Genomic DNA, 21,066 nt, shown 5'->3' with positions numbered 1-21,066 from the left:
ATGAACGACTACGTTTTACCGTAACTAAATATAAGCTGGTGTGTTGGAACATGGGCTCTGCCTTTCGGTCCATTGCCTGTGGTGAATCATAAGGGAAAGTTACACATTAGGCCTCACGCTCGGAAATATGGACAATTCGCAGTAATGGCCTTATTTTGGGGTGGTCTTTAATTTTTGGCCATCAAAATGAAAGTATTTAACTTTTGTGTTTCGCCTAAAACCTCAAGATTCCGGATTCGAACTCCTACTCAGACGAAAATTAAGAAAAATTCGCTATGCAGAGGTAGCCTACAAACTCTGCCCCATCGGGCATAGTTTGCCTGCAAAAATCTACCTTAAGGCAAAGTTTGTAGGCAAATTATGCTTGATGGGGTAGGGTTTGCCTGCAAACTATGCCTTAAGGTAGAGTTTTGCAGGCAAACTATGCCTTTGCAAACTCTACCTTAAGGTAGATTTCTGGCCAAAATTCTGCCTTACGAATCCAAGTTCTACTTGGAATTTTTTTAAAATTTTTTTGACTGAGCAGGGGTTCAAACCCGGAAACTAGGAGTTTTAGGCGAAGGAAAAAAAATTAAAGACCAACAATTTGAGGGGAAATAATTAAAGACCAGTGCATTTGAAAGGCACTCCGCACAAAAAAATGCGGAAATATATCCTTTATAGGGATAAAAACACAAATAGCCTAGCCCAATAGTAAAGTTTACTTTTAATTGGCCTTACAAACTTTAGCCATAAATTATATAAGCCAACAAGTAAACAAAAATGGAAAAATAAAACACTCCCTCTGAGACTATAGCTATAATCAGGGAGGTTTCCTGCATTATCTCCAAGAAAATTAATTCCTAAAATTTCTCCAACAATTGCTTAATTCATATCTCCAAAAGATTTGTTCCCAACGTTTGAAAAACTTAAGGTGATAGAAGGTATTTTTTTTTTTACCACATCTTCACCAAAAATTCAGAAAATTTATGTGTATAATAAATGTATAAATCAATGTATAATTAATATATAATGTATAAAACAATGTATAATCAGTACATAATGTATACACACTAATTATATACATATTATACAATGATTATATATGAATTACACAACGTATAAATGACTTCAAGTGTATAAATCAATCAGTATATAATGTATATATACACTAAATACGCACACACACACACACTGATTATACACGAATTACACAATGCATAAATGACTTATTTTCTCCGTCTCTTATCCTGTCTTAAAATATATATTTTATACAATGATAATATAAGGAATAACAGTGAAGAAAGACCGACAAATCTTGATGGACAAAATCACCAATCTTCCATTTTTTCATCTTCGTACAATTAAAATCAGTAGAGCAGAAAATATGAAAACACAACTAGAGGTTAGCGACAGTGACACAAATTATCAAAGAGAGAGCTTGTAGGGAATGGATGAAGTGAGAAGTGTAATCTAATCGAAGAGAGAGAAATATGGTATATGCTTAATGGAAAATAAATCCCTAAATTAAATGATGGAAGATTGTTTGGCTGATAGAGAAAACGTAGGTTTGTTTTTGGCTAAGAAAAGTTAGTCAAGTACTTAGAAAAGTTAAAGTTGGATGGTTTCTAAAAAGAAGGGTTATTTTGAGTTTATTTTTAATATGGGCTTTTAATCTAGTTAATCATCCATATTGTGGCTTTTATTTTCATTACCCAATATATATATATATATATATATATATATATATATATTATACACCAGGCATATATTTGTGACCGTTTATTTGAGTGAGCGGTTACTGAAGGTAATTTACCTTTCACCCATTACAAAGTTGCACAATATAAATTTGTTCGTTATATATCTTTTGGGTATACAATTTACATAATTGTATATCCGATTGGAGGGTATACAACAATTAAAAAAGTTGAATCACATTTTTATATACTCCAACTATTAAGGTATACTAATGAGAACTGTATACCCTGAATGTATAGATATCTTTTGGGTTTGAGAATTTCACTATATATCACTTGGCCTAAGGAGGCATGCCCAGAGTGTGGCGGCAACAGTGTGGTTCCAGATGTCATCTCTAGACAAGTACTTCGACTGCCCTGTAGCAGGTAAAGGCACAGAAAATTTGTCAACAATGTATGATCAAACAATTTCAAAAGAAAAGTTGAAAAGAGTAAAATTTGCTCATGTCCAAACGGGTCCTTAGAAAGATAGCTAGAGAAAAAATGAGGAGAAAAAAATTCTAACTAATTGATTTCACATATTTATTTGACTCCTACAGTTACAACTATTGTTTTGGTACAATCACAAAATTGTTTTGTGCGTAAAGTTTCAGTTGAGGTCCAAGATAAGGTTAGGCCTCGGAAAATTTTACTCCCTAGCAAGATAAGGTTAGGCCTGGGAAATTTTACTCCCTAGCTTGGTTTATTTCTGCATTCCATCAATATCGTCTTTAGCAAATACAAATTCAAGATTTAAATTTTATATATTCAATTTTTAATGCTCTTAGTACTGACTCAATATATTTTTAAAATTATGTGTTTAAATTTGATATTTATTGAAATATTAGTGTGTTTTCACATTATCTTCACATTATATCTCTACATCATGTCAAAAATATTAGATTTGTATGATCGTATTAGCGAGAGTTGTATCTGGCAATGAATCTTGAGTCCAACTAAAACTTCTTTTTTTGCGCGGATTGTCCTTCATATGGACTGGTCTTTAATTTTTGTCCCTCAAATCGTTGGTCTTTAATTTTTGCCCCTACTTCTCATTCAATGAAAATTTGTGGGCCAAAATAGCCTTATTCCTGGTCTACAACACCAGCAACAAAAAATAATTTCGCAAGGCAAGATTTCATAGAAACTATGCCTATTCGGGAAAATTTACATAGAAACTATGCCTTGTCCGACATAGTTCTGTAGAAATTAAGTCATCCGGCATAAGTTTATAGAAACATGCCTATTGGGGCAAAGTACATAGAAACTATGCCTTATCCGGCATAGTTCTATAGAAATTAAGTTAGGCCTACAGAACTATGCCGGACAAGGGATAGTTTCTATGCAACTTTGCCCGAATAGGCATAGTTCTATAAAACCTTACCTTGCAAAATTAGGTCATAGATCCAAAAAAAAAATATTGTTTTTCCAGTGTCAAGGTATTTTCGGCCACTTTTTTATTACTTAAAGTGCCGAAGGATAAAAATTAAAGATCAGCGATTTGAGGGCCAAAAATTAAAGACCACCCCAACACAGGGGCAATCGTGCGAATTGCCCGTCTGCAACTGGTGCTTCTGCATCAGGATCTGGTGAAACTGCATCAGGAGCATCATCTGCAGCACCTAGAGTTTGAGGCTCTAGATAAGGTGTGACACCAGTGATCAAATCAGTATTGACATTCTTTAATGTGATAGGATTTGCATCATTAGTTGGAGCAATGTTGTCATGAATCATGACTGAGGTCTCAAACATGTCATGTGAGGCAGAATCATGAGATTGTGCATAAGGGAACTGATATTCTCTGAAGCTAACATCTCTACTTACAAAGAACACATGATCAATCAGGTCATATAGCTTGTAGCCTTTCTGAGTCTCTGAGTAGCCTATGAACACAGATTTCCTAGCCATTGGTGCAAATTTATCCCCCTTTGGCAACTTACAAACTAAAAACATAGTATAGGTGTAAATTTTGTCGAATCTAGTTTTAGGCCCGTTTCCATTTGAGGTCCAGATTTCTTAAACTTGGTCTAAAAATAGTACTACAGTTACAACATAGGCCAATTTATTACTGTTAGTGAAGCAACACAGCCATCGATAATAGAGTTAAGGTTATGGACTCTGGACCACTTATAGTTGTTTATGTCAAGCAGGTCGGAGGAAAAATGCTGTTTGATGGTAGTAATAAAAAGAATACTAGGGCAATCCACGCTGCAAGCATGGCTGTGACAAGAAAGTGTGTTGCTACAATTATTTTACTACTACCATTTAGTAAAAGCTTTTTTTTTTCTTTTGCCATAAGATCGATATCATTCAACGAAGTCAAACAATTTTGTAGGTTGCACTCATTTTTTCTTGGCTAGTCGAGCCACAGGATTACTTAAAACATAAGTAGAGCCAAGAAAACTGATCACCTATTTAAGCAACAAACAATTAGAAAGTAAAGGGTCTTTCTAAGCTGATGCGTAGAAACTACTCTAGGCACTTAGATGAGTAGTCTCCTAATTAAAATGGACTTCCTTTGGCCATTGCTCTAGCAGATGTTGTAAATCAAGCAATTTCCAAGCTTAAGAAAATGGAGCAAACAAATAGCAAGCAAAAGCATTACTATAAATTCAAAACTTAACAGCATAAGAAAGTCAATTAGGAATATTTTTAAAGGACTTGCCAAAACTAAAAGCTCACAGAAGCTGGTTCATGTTAAGCTGATACAGTGTACAAATAGTTAAGCACCATTAAGATACAGGATTACAAGAAAAAACCAGGCATACTTCATATCATAGTATGGTTAAACTTAGTTTAAACATATATATTGAAGTTTGGCGGCAATACTGTATAATTCAGAAGTTTGTGTAAGTTCTATCTACAGCATAAAAGGTAATTAGCCCCTAAAACAAGATGAAATACTGACCTGCGGATGAAGATTTTACTTTGATGGCATGTTCCAAGGTCAAGTCAACGCCACATTATTAGTGAATATATACAAGATTCCATATGGGAAATCAAACTAAATTGAGTTTCTTGCTTGATATGCAGACTGATGTCCTGGTTCAACATGTGTTAAATTCAATATAAAAGGATCAAAAAGATAAAATGATGGCACAAAAACTTACTAATTTTCATAATTTTTCAGCAGTCAAGTAGCAATACCAAAATGAACTTAACTTGAAGAATGAATGAAATAAGGTTTGTTACAAATTCCCTGCTTAGATTATGCAGTTACTAGTTGAGGCTACAATTCGTTGCTTTTCTTCAGCTTTAAATTTACCTTCTTTATCTTTTAGTCCAAGACTTAGTTGACAATTCAGAATTTGATTGTTGTATATTGATCATCTTAGCTGAACTCTTGGTTTACTCCTGTTTCCCTACCCTGGTACTTATACAATGAGGATGGTGTTTGAGTCTTTGGCCTCATCATCTACTAACCTACCTAAGTTTAAGTTCCAACCTTGAACATACAGAAAGCTACTCAATTTGCAACTACTTTAAGGCACACCATCTATTTAGAAGATGTTGATATCCACAAGTAGAGTTTCAGGTCAGGTAGAGAATCTTGAAGATTTGGAGCGAGTACACTACTTATCCAATAGACTAAGTTGACTTGTTCCAGCACTATGCTGACATATGCATGCAGCAGCAGTCACATTGCTAGAAGCGAAAACAAAACTTACCTTATTAATAATGAGAAAAGGAACCCACTGATGAAACCATTTGCAGTCTACTATGCATAAACTGAGTAACACAGACCAACAACCTTAGGCAAGACAAAGGGACCGGCTTATTCAACACCTTAAAGAAACATAGAGAGAAAAGGCAATTCCAAATAGATGAAACCATTTGCTTTCCAACTTGTATCAGCAACAATTGTGGATATTATACAGTTTCAAACTTGAATTGATGCAAGTTAGTTAATGGAACACAAAAAGATAAACACAAGAACTTCTATATTTGCATAGAATTACAGCTCATAAATGCTTTCCGTGAAATGTTATGCTTATCATATTTGTTTTATAGCTTTCACCCCCGGCAAGAAGATAACATGAATGTAAGAAAATCGGCAAAAACATTGAGCACTAGAAACCTTATTTCCAGTAGACTAATCAATCTATTAGCATAGAAGATTTCTTCCAGTCACAGAACAAAAAAGAAAAGGAAGGAAGACAAAGGAATCAAAGCAAAAGTTAGCCATTTAGTAAAATCAAAAGGAAACAAGAGAAGTTAAATTGAGATCCCTCTAATTATGTATCATAATAGCACGTCGCATTGATGATAATTTAAGGTCACAGAGGCATATAGATAACAAAGTTTTGCATGGACAACTCACGACTTAAAAGTAAGAACAAAGATAATAAAACAGGCAAGCAGAGACTCTTATTTCAAGATCACAAATTCCAAATGACAAAAACGCACGCAGTAAAAAGTTGATCCATACTATAATTAAAAGTGGTAGAGAATACCCCTGGCACTTTGATGGGTAGTACTCGGCTTTCCTTGACCCTTTTTTTTTTCCTAGAAGTTGTACATTGAGTCAACTTCCAAGCTTAAGGAAAGAGAGTAGCAAAGTAGCAGGAAGCAATAGCACCTATTTAAAAAAGTTGAAACGCTGAATATGCGAGGAAGTATGAATTTTTCTAAAGGACTTACCGAAACTAAAAGCTCACGAAGCAGGTCCCATATTTAAGATACATGCAAACAGAGTCCTTGTTTAAATTGGAACTAGTATGCTCGCTTCCAAACATAACTTAATTTTCTGATTATCAGAGTTAGTATAAGAAGTCCACAAAATCTGTAGCGCTCTGGTACCAAGTATACTTTAGCATACTTCCACATCATAATAGTATCTTAAAGCCACAAAAGTCTAAAACTTGTGCTGATCTTATATAATGACTCTTGGCCAACAAAGTATACAATTCGGAAGCTTGTACGAGCTCTAGCTCAGGCACAAAAAGACATTATCTATTGACATCAACTGAAAAACTTACCTGAGGATGAATATTTTGCGAGCTTGAAAAAAGATAGAAAAGATAGCATGGCACAAGGTTATGTTCTGCATCCCATTCCAACCAAGTTAAAACTTAAAACGTAGCATCTCCAGATTGCAAAGGCAAATTGATAATAAATATATTTTCTTATTTGATGTGCCCAACAACTATCAAGGTTCAAAATGTGTTAAGGAAATATTGAAGAATTATATATATACAAACTCGAATCATAAAATGATAGACTATCTTTTAGTTTATGTCTTAGTTATTTGGCAAAACAGTAGTAAAGTAGCAATATCAAAATGAGCTTCAGTAGAAGCAAATAAATGAAAGTTTTTGAACCGTGTACTGCTATTTGTTGCAGGTAAATCAAGTCAAAATGCTTAGGTTAGCTAGAAATTAGATGCCTCAAAATAGACCATCTCATTCAGTTCAAACCACAACCAGTTGCAGCACCGCAGATCATTTTACCCGAAGCTAAAGTGAAAAAGAAAGTCCTTCAAAACGGCTACCACTTCAAATGCATCCAAACTCAACATGTGATGTGTTTGGTTAAAAAAATTAAAAAAAAAATACACTAGCATCTGGATAACAAGCCCAAATCAACTCAGTTTCAGACAATTGATAAACAGAAAACGAAGCTTGTAAAATGATGATGCCATATCGTGGGGACTTTTTAAGTCAAAGTTGAATTACGAGTACCTCAAATATTGGGAACTGCAAAGTAATGGGGTTCCCTTTTTCCTACTCGTACATAAACAAAATCCATTCCGTTATCTGGATTAGTTCCCATATATTGCACAAACATAACAAATGTCAAAGTCAAGTAGTTCTTTGACATGGTATTTTGGGATCTAGAGGAATTTATTCCTCCCCAAAATACATGGCAACAGCAAGCAGTGAAGAAGTTCCATTTAAGTTCCATAAATGGGACCTCTTCATACTCAAAAATCACAAGGTAAAAAAATCAAAGATTTACACCAAATCAGAAAGAAAGATTTCCAAATTCCTCATCACAAAATAGTGTTTCAGTCTTCAATTGTTGGCAAATTTATCACACGAGTATGTACACGCAACCTTCCATTTCAAACGATACGAACTAGTGGGTTCACTAAGATTTCAAATGCTAATAAACCAGCAGTCTACACATACTTCCTTTGAAATGAGTCATCAGATTTACACTAGTAACCCTAACACTAATTGGTGTTCCCTCCTAAGACCTTCCTCCGTGAATCAATTCAGATTGACATTCTTATCAATCAGATCACTATGCCTAATGGCGAACTTCAGTTTAAGCACAAGTTCAGGTCAAGAATCATTTCTCTAGCAAAAGTTGAATATTGATCCAATAATCAAGCTTAAGATAACCAATTCACAAAGTAACAGCATGCAAAAGTATTAATCAACTGCGTGAAATAGACGTAGCAAGAAAGTCATCTCTTTTAGAGGACTCGCCAAAACAAAAGCAGGTATCTTTAGCATACTTGTCACACCATACAATGTCGTGTAGCCACAGAAGTTTTAAACTTATTATAAACATATATGTAATTTGCCCGAAGCAGTGTAGTAGTCAGAATACGTACAAATTCTAGCTCTGGCACAAAAGGTCATTCACCACTTGAATCAAGGTGAAATGCTGACCTGAACATTTTGCGACCTTGCACATCTTAGATAGCACTTCCAAAGGTTAAGTTTAGCACCCCACCACAAGTCACGTACATTATATGTCAAGATTCCACTAGAAAACTGAAAACAAATTTGTAGTCTTACTTGATATGGCAACTAATGTTGACATTCAACATATGTTAAACAAAATAGTGAAGGGTTCACAACATAATGATAATATTGTGACTGTCTTTTATTCGCTTTCCTCAAATTATTTGGCAGCATTAGAAAAGAGCAGAGTGCCAAATGAGTTTAAGTTAAAGCAGATGACAAAAAGCACATTGTGCTTCTATCACGAGCAAGTTCTTCGTAAGTGCATACCACTGAAAAATTGATACCTAAAAGCTCCATTTTACAATAATTTCCATCTAGTTCACTCAACAAAGTTGTACAAACTGTAGTTTTAAGTAGTTGCTAAGAGTATCAGCACCAAAAATCAACCCACCCCCCACCCCGCCAAAAAAAAAAATAAATAATAGATTCAGCTACGCATGTACAACTCAAATTAGCAACGCTGAAAACTTACCTAAAACTTGCGGGAGATTAGATTCCTCATAATTGACCAATCATCTCAGTTTAAATACAACAGCTGCAGCACCACAAAAACAATTAAATGGCTACCATGTCAAATACAGCAAAGTTCAATCTATGATAACTAACCTGAAAAAATAACAGATTTAAACAAAAACGTCAAACTAATTGACACAATATGAAGGAACCAATACTTTTGTTCCTCTAAATACCTATACACAGCACCAATAAGTAGCCAAAAAAAAAAAAAACTAAATGAAAAATACTACAACAAAAACATAATTTGTTGAAAAGTCTTAGTATGCAACACCAGAAAGCCATAGCTACACAAGTATAAGGACAGCACACCATATCAATATTACAATACATAATATTTATATTAAACCCACACCAAATAGTGCATCAACCTTTAAATTTGGGCAACTAGCAAGGAGATGTAAGGGCTAGATCCTTAATTGAACAAAAAGAAGTACAACAAATTTCATTGATAAGATCCAGAATACAAGTAAACCAACAGTTTACACATACTGAAATCAGTTACTCAATTGGATTTACACCACCTAACCCTAGAATTCCAACAACAGATGCAAATAAGAAACATCGAACAGATAAACACTAACAAGCTTGTTCCTAAGCCCTTTCTCCACGAATCCTCCTAGCAAGCTGAATATCCTTTGGCATAATTGTAACCCTCTTAGCATGAATTGCACAGAGATTCGTATCTTCAAAGAGCCCAACGAGATACGCCTCAGCAGCCTCTTGTAGAGCAGCAACAGCACTACTCTGAAACCTCAGATCTGTCTTGAAATCCTGTGCTATTTCCCTTACAAGCCTCTGGAATGGAAGCTTCCTTATCAACAACTCAGTTGACTTCTGGTACTTCCTGATTTCTCTTAGAGCAACAGTTCCTGGCCTGAAACGGTGAGGCTTCTTCACTCCTCCGGTCGCTGGAGCAGATTTTCTGGCAGCCTTGGTAGCTAGCTGCTTCCTTGGAGCCTTTCCACCTGTGGATTTGCGAGCTGTTTGCTTAGTGCGGGCCATTTTAGCGAATAAGAAGGAATTGAATGTATATTGAGAGAAAATTGAAGTTCTGCTAGAATGGTGAATTAAAGAAATGGGTAATGGAGGATATATAGAGAGATATGGAGAGCGGGAAGGTTGAAAATTTTGGAAAAGAGATTTGAACCTTTTGGGCTTGAGGTGATTGAGAGTGAATTCTGCTCGTTGATTGAGATTTTGAATTGACGATGGAGATTGGATAAGAGAGGATTGCTCGGATTGGATCCATGTGCTACTAAAGTAACAATGAGTATTTGACACGTGGATATCAAAGCTAGTTACTCAGTACAGTAATTGTTTTCTTTGTTAGTACTGGCATCTTTTAGGATTACTGTAGTATTTTTCTTGATTCTTCCTCTATTTTTTTTTTTTTAGTTTTTCATCCGGTGTTTGGTATCGGCATTGGAGTCTGACTATATCCGGATTCGCATCATGTAGGGCCAATTTTTGGGAAAAAGCTTCCTACCAAAGATTTTTCCATACTCAGGACTCGAACCAGAGACTTCTAGTTAAGAGAAAGCAGCCACATCCACCTTGGACAACTTTAACGGAAGAGGATATATTTGAACCAATAGTATAACGGCAGAAGTATATTTGGACCTAAAGTATAACGAGGGGTATATTTGGCCTTTTTCCAATAGTACAGGATTATATTTGGCCCGTTTCCTTTATTTTATTCGCTTGAAGAAATGATTAGTATTAGTCTGGGCCAATTTCTGGGGAAGTACTCCCTATCAAGGATTCTTCCATACTCAGAGCCTGAACCCGAGACTTCTGGTTAAGGGAACGCAATCACATCCACCTTGGACAACTTTTATGGAGGAAGATATATTTGAACCTATAGTATAATGGCAGGAGTATATTTAGACCTAAACTATAAGAAGGGGTATATTTGGCCCTTTTCCTTTATTTTATTCGCTTGAAGAAATGATTAGTACTATTAGTTTGTGAATAATTTGTTGAAACCGTCTAAAAAGAGTTAATAATGGGTTCTTTAACTTTTAGCATTACATTTGAATTATAGTAAAACTTTACTATAATAGATTTTTTCAATTCATATATTTCATCAAAAACTCTGCCATTCAAAATTTAATTTTTTGAATCCGTGATTTATAAGAGATAACATTGGCCTACTCGGTGAATTTACGTTTATCTGAGTATAGGTAAATGGAAATCGGATTGATAGGTGAACTAAATTGGGATTGATGGAAGAAACATGTTCGTTATGGGTTCAATTTTGGGTGATTTGCACAAATAGAATTTTTCGAGGGGTCACTGTTTAAATTTGGATCCCATTAAAAAAATTGCAAGAATAAACTTGCGGTTAGCATTACGTAGCAAAACCCTGATTAATCGTTACGATATCAAATTGATGGGAACATTTCGCACTCTCGCTTCGACTACGACTCCTAATGTAGCTAGAAATCCTACGGACAATGGATAGCTTGTTTAATGTACCTACATCTCCTAGTTACAATATAACTTGTATTAATATGTGTGTGTATAAATATGGTGTAATAGGGACTGCAATATGTAAGAACAAACAGAATAAATAAACGGCAGCAGCTATAGCCTCTTAGCTTCAGTTCTTCACGACTTCTTTGGTTTCAAATATTCAGCTCTTTGTGTTCTATTATGGTATTAGAGCATAACAAGGACTCATCGTCCACCTCTCAGACGTCCATGGCTCAAGCGGGCAACTCGTCTCCCTCCCCTCTCAACAACGCCCATCACTTTATCTCAATAAAACTAACCTCCACAAACTACTTTTTCTGGAAAACACAAATTTCTCTATTTCTTCGAGGACAAGACCTTTATGGCTATGTTGATGGTAGTATCATCTGCCCAGCGTCTCATATCGCAGGAAAAGATGGTGAAAAAGGTGTCGCTAACCCGGAATATATTTGTTGGATGAAACAGGATCAATTAATTATGAGCCTTATCATCTCGTCTCTCTCGGAAGAAACGATTCCAGTAATTATCGGGCTATCCACGTCAAAGGCTGTTTGGGATGCTCTTGCGGCTGCCTTCTCGTCGCCATCAAATACTAGAATCCTGAACCTTTATATGCAACTTCAAAACCTAAAACAAGATGATTTGAGTGTCACTCAATATCTTCACAAAACCAAACTCCTTATCGATGAATTGGCTGCTGCTGATCTGTCTCCCCGATCAGAATATTTACATGTTCAAAGGTCTCCGGAGTGAATTCAAAGACATCATAACCATCCTTTCGGCTCGTCAAGAACCCGTCACTTTTAGCGAATTGCATAGCATTCTATTGAACTATGAATTTATTCAGGGCCAGGCCCTATCGTCGCTATCAATTTCACCCTCGCCTATGTCGGACTCAACTGTAAATCTCTCTGCGAATTTCAGCCAGCGCTTCACTCAAAACGAGCGTCAATCCAACAATAATAATTATAGAGGACGAGTCGTAACTGTTAGGATTTGAATCACAAATCCGACCTTTGTAAGCAGGTTCCCAGGAAAGATTGGAGGGTCACAGCTGGACCACTTAAATACCAACCTCCTTAGACAGAACCTACTTACGCCGTGATGTAAGCGAAGAATAAATAGCACACACAGATTTATAGTGGTTCACCCTCAATGTGAGAGCTACGTCCACGTTGCTGCTGCAGATCTTATTAAAGAAAAAATATTACAAGTGTTTACAACACTCAACCTCACAACCCCAATCCCAATTACACTCAAGAATTTTTACCACAAAAAAATTCTCTCAAAGACCTTCTCTTACTTAGGCCTTTCACTAAGAGTATTTCTCTTAGATTTTTCTCTCTTTGGGATGTGTTTAGCAAATGATCTTGATGATATCTTACAAATGAACCATAAGCTACCTATTTATAGGAATGAATTTCCTATGATGAGGTAAGCGCTTACATCACGACTATCATGAGGTAAGCGCTTACATCACGACTATGTGAACAAAATAATTGACTTGTTTGGCCAATTCCACACCTAACAAATCTCCCACTTGAAGACTAATTTTAATTTGTCTTCACACTTTGATCGATGCAGCAGCTCTTTCCTACTTTCATACTTCGTGCAGGCCAACTGAAGTTGAGCATAGCTTCAGTTTGTCTATCGTCACTGCCTTTGTCAGCATGTCTGCTGGATTCTGACTCCCTGCGATCTTCTCAAGCACCAGCGCTCCATCTTCCAAAGCTGATCTAATGAAATGGTACCGGAGTTGTATGTGCTTCGTTCGAGCATGGTAAACCGGGTTCTTTGCCAAATGAATGGCGCTTTGGCTATCACAATATAGCACACTTCCCTCGTGGTCCTGATCCAATTCCCGCAGAAAAGATTGTAGCCACATCATTTCCTTTGTGGCCTCCGTCACAGCAACGTACTCAGCTTCACAACTAGAGAGAGCTACTATCTTTTGCAACTTGGAAACCCAAGAGATTGCAGTACCTCCGAAGGTGTAAACATACCCGGATGTGCTCTTTCTGCTATCAATATCACCACCGTTGTCAACATCAACATACCCTTGCAATCCTGTTTTTGATTTTCGGAAATACAGAGCTGAACTCGAGCTGCCTTTCCGATATCTGAATATCCACTTCACAGCCTCCCAGTGTTGCTTTCCCGGATTGCTCATAAATCGGCTGACAACTCCCACTGCATGTGCAATGTCTGGCCTTGTACATATCATTGCATACATAAGACTACCGATTGCAGATGCATAAGGTATCTTGTCCATCTGCTTCTTCTCATCCTCGGTTGTCGGCGACTGATCCTTTGACAACCGAAAGTGTCCAGCCAAGGGAGTGCTGACTGGCTTGGTTCCATTGGGTTCTTCCTTTATCCGATAAACCCATTTGTTTTGCAATGCCTTCTTATCCTTTGGCAACTCGGCTAATTCCCATGTATGATTTGCCGATAGTGAATCCATCTCATCCTTCATTGCCAGCTCCCACTTAGTCGATTCATCGACTTGCATTGCTTCTTCATAACATTCCGGCTCCCCTCTATCAGTGAGTAGAATGTAGTTGAGGGATGGAGAGTACCTGTAAAGCGGCTTCCTGATCCTGGATGATCTACGCAGCTCTGTGATTGGCGTCTGTTCATTTGTTTCAGAATCAGCACTTTCATCAGCACCTTCTCGGATTGTTTGTTCCTCTGCCTCGGTTGTACCTGGCTGCGGCTCAGGTGCCGGAAAGTCCCTCAAATCGACTATTTCCGATTCCTTGTCCTGACATTCTGAATTCTTTTGCAGCTTGTCTTTGTACAGTACCTCTTCGTTAAAGACAACATTCCTGCTTCGGATGATCTTCCGATTTTGTTCATCCCAAAATCGGTACCCAAGCTCGGTGTCACCATAGCCAATAAAGTAACACTTCTTTGATTTTGGATCAAGCTTGCTTCTAGCCGTATCATCATTATGAACATATGATAAGCAACCGAACACTTTCAGAAATGAAAGACTTACCTTCTTGCCACTCCAGACTTCTTCTGGAATTCTGAAATCCAAGGGAACTGACGGTCCTCGGTTAATTAAGAAGGCCGCGGTATTGACTGCATCTGCCCAGAATGTCTTGGGCAGTCCAGAGTGTATTCTCATACTCCGAGCACGCTCGTTCAACGTTCGGTTCATTCTTTCGGCTACTCCATTCTGTTGCGGCGTTCCAGGAATAGTCTTCATCATCTTGATCCCATTATCGGCACAGTACCGTTTGAAATCACCATCAGTGTATTCTCCGCCGTTGTCGAACCTCAAACACTTCAACTTGAGGTTTGTTTCATTCTCGACCATGGCTTTCCATCTTTTGAATACACTAAACACATCGGATTTATTTTTCATAAAATAAACCCATACCTTCCTTGTTGAATCATCAATGAAGGTCACGTAGTAGTGTGATCCTCCAAGGGAGGGTACAGTGGTAGGTCCCCACACGTCTGTGTGCACCAATTCCAGCTTTTCGACCTTCAACTCTCTGCCTGCACTTGAGAAGCTTACTCGCTTTTGTTTTCCGAGAATGCAGCTCTCACACGTATGAAGGTCCACCGTCTTCAGCTCCGGAATTAAACCATTTGTCACCAACAGCTTCATCCCCTTCTGGCTGATATGCCCCAGCCGACAATGCCACAAATCTGTCTTCTTTGTGTTGTCAATCACAGCAACAGTATCACGACAGCTAGCCGTCATGTAGAGAGTGTCAATCTTCTTTCCTCGGCCAACTACCATAGCACCTTTCGCCACCTTCCAAGACCCATTACCAAAGTTGAGATCATATCCCTCATCATCAAGCTGACCTACTGAAATCAGGTTTCGCATCAGCTTTGGAACATGTCTAACTTTTGTAATCTTCCACGAGGATCCATTTGACATCTTCAAATTAATGTCTCCCGTGCCAACAACGTCTAGCGGCTCTCCATCGGCTAAATAAACTTTGCCGAGATTCCCAGCCACGTAGTTTGTCATTATATCATGATGTGGGGTGGTATGAAAGGACGCTCCTGAGTCAAGCACCCAAGAGTCTATCGGGCTGTCAACCGATAGCAACAACGCATCGCCAATGTCTTCCGTAGCAGCGTTGATTCCAGCCCCCTTGTTGTCCTCCTTCTTTGGCGCCCTGCAGTTCTTCTTGAAGTGACCTGGTTTTCCACAGTTCCAACGCTCATGTGTTCGTCCTGGTCTGGATTGACCCCTGCCATTCCTTGACTTCGATCTGCCCCTATTTCGGTTGTAGTTTCTGTCATAATTTCTGCTTCTGTTTTCAACATTAAAAGCAGAATTCGTCGATGCCTCTCCCGAATCTGTCCTGCGCACCTCCTCAGCAAGGATACGATCCCTAACATCGTTGAACTTTAGTTTGTCACTGCCGACAGAATTACTAACCGCTGCTCTCATTGGCTCCCAGCTATTTGGTAGGGATGCCAACAAAATTAGAGCTTGCACTTCATCATCGAAGTCAATTTTTACCGATGACAATTGATTTACAATGGTATTGAATTCATTTATGTGTGCAGCAACATGAGCATTTTCCATCATCTTTAGATGAAATAGTTTCTTCATGAGAAATACCTTATTATTTGCCGAAGGTTTCTCATACATGTCAGACAATACCTTCATCATATCTGCAGTGGTCTTCTCCTTTGCCACATTGTGAGCAACGTTCTTTGACAGCGTCAGCCGAATGACTCCCAGAACTTGTCTGTCGAGGAGATTCCAATCTGCTTGCTTCATCTCCTCTGGTTTCGGACTCAGAGGTTCATGAAGCTTTCTGCCATATAAATAATCTTCAATTTGCATTCTCCAGAACGCAAAGTCTGTACCATCGAATTTACCGATGCCGTGCGTCGTACCATCTTCGCCTCCCATCGTTTCTAAATCACAACACAACCTGTTGCTCTGATACCAGTTGTTAGGATTTGAATCACAAATCCGACCTTTGTAAGCAGGTTCCCAGGAAAGATTGGAGGGTCACAGCTGGACCACTTAAATACCAACCTCCTTAGACAGAACCTACTTACGCCGTGATGTAAGCGAAGAATAAATAGCACACACAGATTTATAGTGGTTCACCCTCAATGTGAGAGCTACGTCCACGTTGCTGCTGCAGATCTTATTAAAGAAAAAATATTACAAGTGTTTACAACACTCAACCTCACAACCCCAATCCCAATTACACTCAAGAATTTTTACCACAAAAAAATTCTCTCAAAGACCTTCTCTTACTTAGGCCTTTCACTAAGAGTATTTCTCTTAGATTTTTCTCTCTTTGGGATGTGTTTAGCAAATGATCTTGATGATATCTTACAAATGAACCATAAGCTACCTATTTATAGGAATGAATTTCCTATGATGAGGTAAGCGCTTACATCACGACTATCATGAGGTAAGCGCTTACATCACGACTATGTGAACAAAATAATTGACTTGTTTGGCCAATTCCACACCTAACAGTAACAACAATAGGGGTCGAGGTAGAAATCGCGGTGGGAGACAAGGATACCGAGGAGGCTTATCTACTGGAAATTCATGGCCCTCCACCGACTCTCGCTCGCGATGTCAAATATGTAATGGTGTGAATCATCTCACACCAAATTGCTTTCAGCGATACAATCACACAATTAACCCAGTTGCCTCGGCTTATTTCTCTCACTAGTCGCCTCCTATTACCCATCAGAACTGGTATCCGGACAGCTGCGCAACATATCACATCACCCCTGATCTTGCTAGTTTGCATCATGTGGAAGATTACAAAGGTATGGATCAAGTTCACGTTGGAAACGAACAGGGGCTTCCCAATCATCACACTGGTAACTCTACAATATCTCTCCCTTCCAAATCCCTTGCTCTCAATAATATTCTCCATGTCCCTTCAATCACAACATGTTTACTCTCCATTCAAAGATCTGCTCGCGATAATAACGCCTTTTTTGAATTTCATCCCTATCATTTTCTTGTTAAAGATCGAGCAACCAGGAAACTTCTTCTTTCAGGTCGGAGTAATGACAGGCTTTACTCACTCAATCTCCAGTCGTCCTATCCGAGACAGCCTTCCAGGTCACCGTCGGCTTTCCTTTCTGCCAGGACATCGTCTGCGTGCTGGCATCTTCGCCTAGGCCATCCCCACAAATGAATGCTCAATAAATTCCTACAGCAGCATAGTTTACCTTGTTCTAGTTTTAATTTTAATCATATTTGTAGTGCTTGCCAACTCGGCAAGTCACAAAAGTTGCTTCAATTTTCTGTCAACTCAAGCTACTTGTTGAAAATCACTACACTACGATTAAGTCAATCCAATCGGACTGGGGTGGTGAATTTCGTGCTCTATCTCCCATCCTCTCTCAATTCGGCATCTCTCATAGAGTTTCCTGTCCTCACACCCACGAACAACAAGGCAGGGTTGAACGCAAACATCGTCATATAGTTCAAACAACCTTAAGTCTCTTGGCTCATAGTGCAACTCTTTCGTGTTATTGGCACTTCGCCTTTGATACAGCCATATATCTAATCAATCGTCTCCCTTCACCCTCGAATAACGCCAGATCCCCATTTGAACTTGCATTCCACAGATCCCCCGATTACACTCTCCTAAAAGCCTTTGGATGCCTTTGCTTCCCTTACATTCGTCTTTACAATAAACATAAATTTGACTTTCGAAGTGTGCCATGTGTTTTTCTCGGGTATTACTCTAAACACTATGGATATCTCTGCTTTGATAGAGCCTCCGGATGCCTTTATATAGCTAGGCATGTTCGCTTCGACGAAACCACATTCCCATTTTCTTCAAAGTCGATCCTGGGTCCTCATCTCTCAACGCTATCCAACTTGATACCTTGGGCATCCTCCCCGATATCCTTACCAAACAATCTCCCCACTACCACTCCAGATCCAACAGTAGTTGCATCAAATCTACCAGCCATGCCTCCCGCTGAGTCTTCGTCATCCATTTCTCCAAGTCTCGCAACCAGCACTTCATCCAGTAATCCGAGTACTTCATCATCATCTCCAGTAGTTCCTCTAGTTGTCAACCTTACTGGAAACCTATTGTTACCCCAGCCAGTTCCTCCATCTCTACGAGCTACCTCTCAACCCGAGAAACCACCTTAGTGGTCTCATCATATGCGGCTTCGCCATATGCCACCCTCATCTAATTTATCTACTGTCATAATTTCACACTCATCTTCTCCCCCTTTCCGCTGAGCCTACTAGCTTTATTGAAGCGAATAAACATAAGGTTTGGCGGGATGCTATGTCCTCTGAGATGAATGCCTATTACGCAACGGTACTTGGACCCTCGTTCCTTATAATTTATCCATGAATGTTCTAAGCAGCAAGTGGGGTTTTCGGATTAAGAAAAATTCTTTCGGCAAAATCGAGCGTTACAAAGATCGTTTAGTTGCCAAAGGATTTCATCAGATGGAGGATCACGACTATTTTGAAATATTTAGCCCGGTTGTCAAACCAGCCACTATTCAGGTTGTTCTCACCATTGCTGCTTCTCAAGGATGGCAACTACGCCAACTAGATGTTCATAATGCATTTTTACATGGTCACCTTCAGGAACGTGTGTTCATGGCTCAACCTGCTAGCTTCGTTCCCCCGTCATTTCCCAATCATGTCTGTCAACTGCGGAAATCACTCTATGGCCTTAAACAGGCGCCGAGAGCATGGTATATGCGCCTTCACCAATTTCCCATGGGTGTTGGTTTTTATCCTTCGAAAATAGATACGTCTCTATTTGTCTATCGTGATCATGGAGTCACAACATATCTGCTTGTCTATGTTGACGATATTATCGTCACCAGCAACCACCCCGCCTCTCTCGAATCGATCATCTCCAAGTTAGGAGCTGAATTCTCTATTCGTGATTTAGGATGCTTGAGCTTCTTTCTAGGTGTTGAAGTGAAGCACACTGCCAATGGCCTCTATCTTTCTCAATAACAATACATTGCGGATTTGCTAGCTAGGGCAGCAATGCAAAATTGCAAACCCGTGCGTACACCTATGGCACAAAATACTAAGCTCTATGCTGGTGATAGCTCTCTGTTCGATAATCCTACCTTGTATCGTACAATTGGTGGGGCTTTACAATACGTCACATTGACCCGGCCTGATCTTGCATTTGCCGTCAACAAGGCTTGCCAATTTATGCACTCTCCGAGTCAAAATCAGTGGGCTGCAGTTAAACGAATTCTTCGGTACCTCAAACTCACAATGAACCATCAATTCGTAATCCCCTGGTCTCCTAACTTGGCGCTACAGGCTTTCACTGATTCAGATTGGGCCGGCTCTTTGGACGATCGGAAGTCTAATAGTGGGTATGCTATTTTTTTCGGAAATGCGCTAATCTCTTGGTCTTCTAAGAAGCAACGTAATGTTGCTCGATCGTCCATAGAATCCGATTATAAAGCGCTTGCAGATGCAGCTGCTGAACTTACTGGTTACAATCACTATTATTTGAGCTCGGCATACCTCTCCGCTCTTCTCCTGTGCTTTGGTGTGACAAACTTGGTGCTGCCTATCTATCCATTAACCCCGTCTTTCATGCTCGTACCAAGCACGTGGAAATTGATTATCACTTTGTACGCGACAAAGTTGCTCGCAAGGATCTCGCTGTCCAATTTCTATCCACCAAAGAACAACTTACTGATGTTCTCACCAAGCCTCTTGCTTCGGCTAGATTTGAATTTCTATGCTCCAAGCTGAATGTTGTTCCTCCACCTTCAGCTTGCAAGGGGAATATTGGAACATGTCGCACTCCCGCTTCGACTACGACTCCTAATGTAGCTAGAAATCCTACAAACAATGGATAGCTTGTTTAATGCATCTATATCTTCTAGTTACAATATAACTTGTATTAATGTGTATTATATGGTGTAATAGGGACTGCAATATGTAAGAACAGACCGAATAAATAAACGACAACAGCTATAGCCTTTTAGCTTTATTTCTTCATGATTTCTTTGGTTTCAAACCTTCAGTTCGTTGTGTTCTATTATAAAAACTTGCCTTGTCACAATAATAGACAAGATTTATGGCCAAATATTTACGAATCATCAAAATTTAATCCCAAAACCCTGACGATGTTTAAATTAATGGCAAAACTTGCCTAGTTACAATTCCTAGTAGATCACAACAGAACTTGTCACATAATCTTAAAGGGTCACCACAACTTGCTATGTAAGAATTTCACCATAATGCTTTCGTTTCAAACAACTCCAAATTTGATATACCGTCTTCTAATATTAATCACAATAATTTTCAGTTGTTACCTTCAACATAAACCTTTAAAAACTAGTAATAAACTCACTTTATATTCTTCAACAAGTTTTTTCAAGCTCAAAAAAGTCCAACAAAAGTATTATTCAATCTGTCCTATCAACTCAATCCAAATCACTACGGATATGCAATACTGTATAAGCTCAGTGGAACATTAGCCGCACAATTACAATCACAAATTATGCACAATATTGGAATAGTAGGCAAAATCTTAAAAAAATGGTAAAACTTTCAGATTTTTTAAGAATAAAAAGCCGAAAAAGAAACGTTGTGGAAAAGGAGCATTTGACCAAAGCGAGTCAAGAACAATAAAAGGAGTTTTTGACCAAATACTGTACGAGTAACTTAAAAATGAGGG

At 38.6% G+C, this 21,066-nt stretch overlaps 1 protein-coding gene across 1 annotated transcript; it reads right to left on the bottom strand.

Moving 5' to 3' along the window:
- Positions 1 to 9,345: 9,345 nt before the first annotated feature.
- LOC132644222 (uncharacterized) lies at positions 9,346 to 18,576 on the bottom strand. Its single transcript, XM_060360800.1, has 3 exons — positions 18,512 to 18,576; positions 18,262 to 18,470; positions 9,346 to 10,230 (listed from the first exon to the last, which is right to left on the bottom strand). The coding sequence occupies exons 1-3, from the start codon at positions 18,574 to 18,576 to the stop codon at positions 9,521 to 9,523; spliced, it is 984 nt and encodes a 327-aa protein (XP_060216783.1). The 3' UTR covers positions 9,346 to 9,520.
- Between the last annotated feature and the right edge of the window lie 2,490 nt (positions 18,577 to 21,066).

The sequence above is a fragment of the Lycium barbarum genome, chromosome 6, assembly GCF_019175385.1.
Source record: "Lycium barbarum isolate Lr01 chromosome 6, ASM1917538v2, whole genome shotgun sequence".
NCBI lineage: Eukaryota > Viridiplantae > Streptophyta > Magnoliopsida > Solanales > Solanaceae > Lycium > Lycium barbarum.
This window is presented reverse-complemented; position numbering and strand designations above follow the sequence as displayed.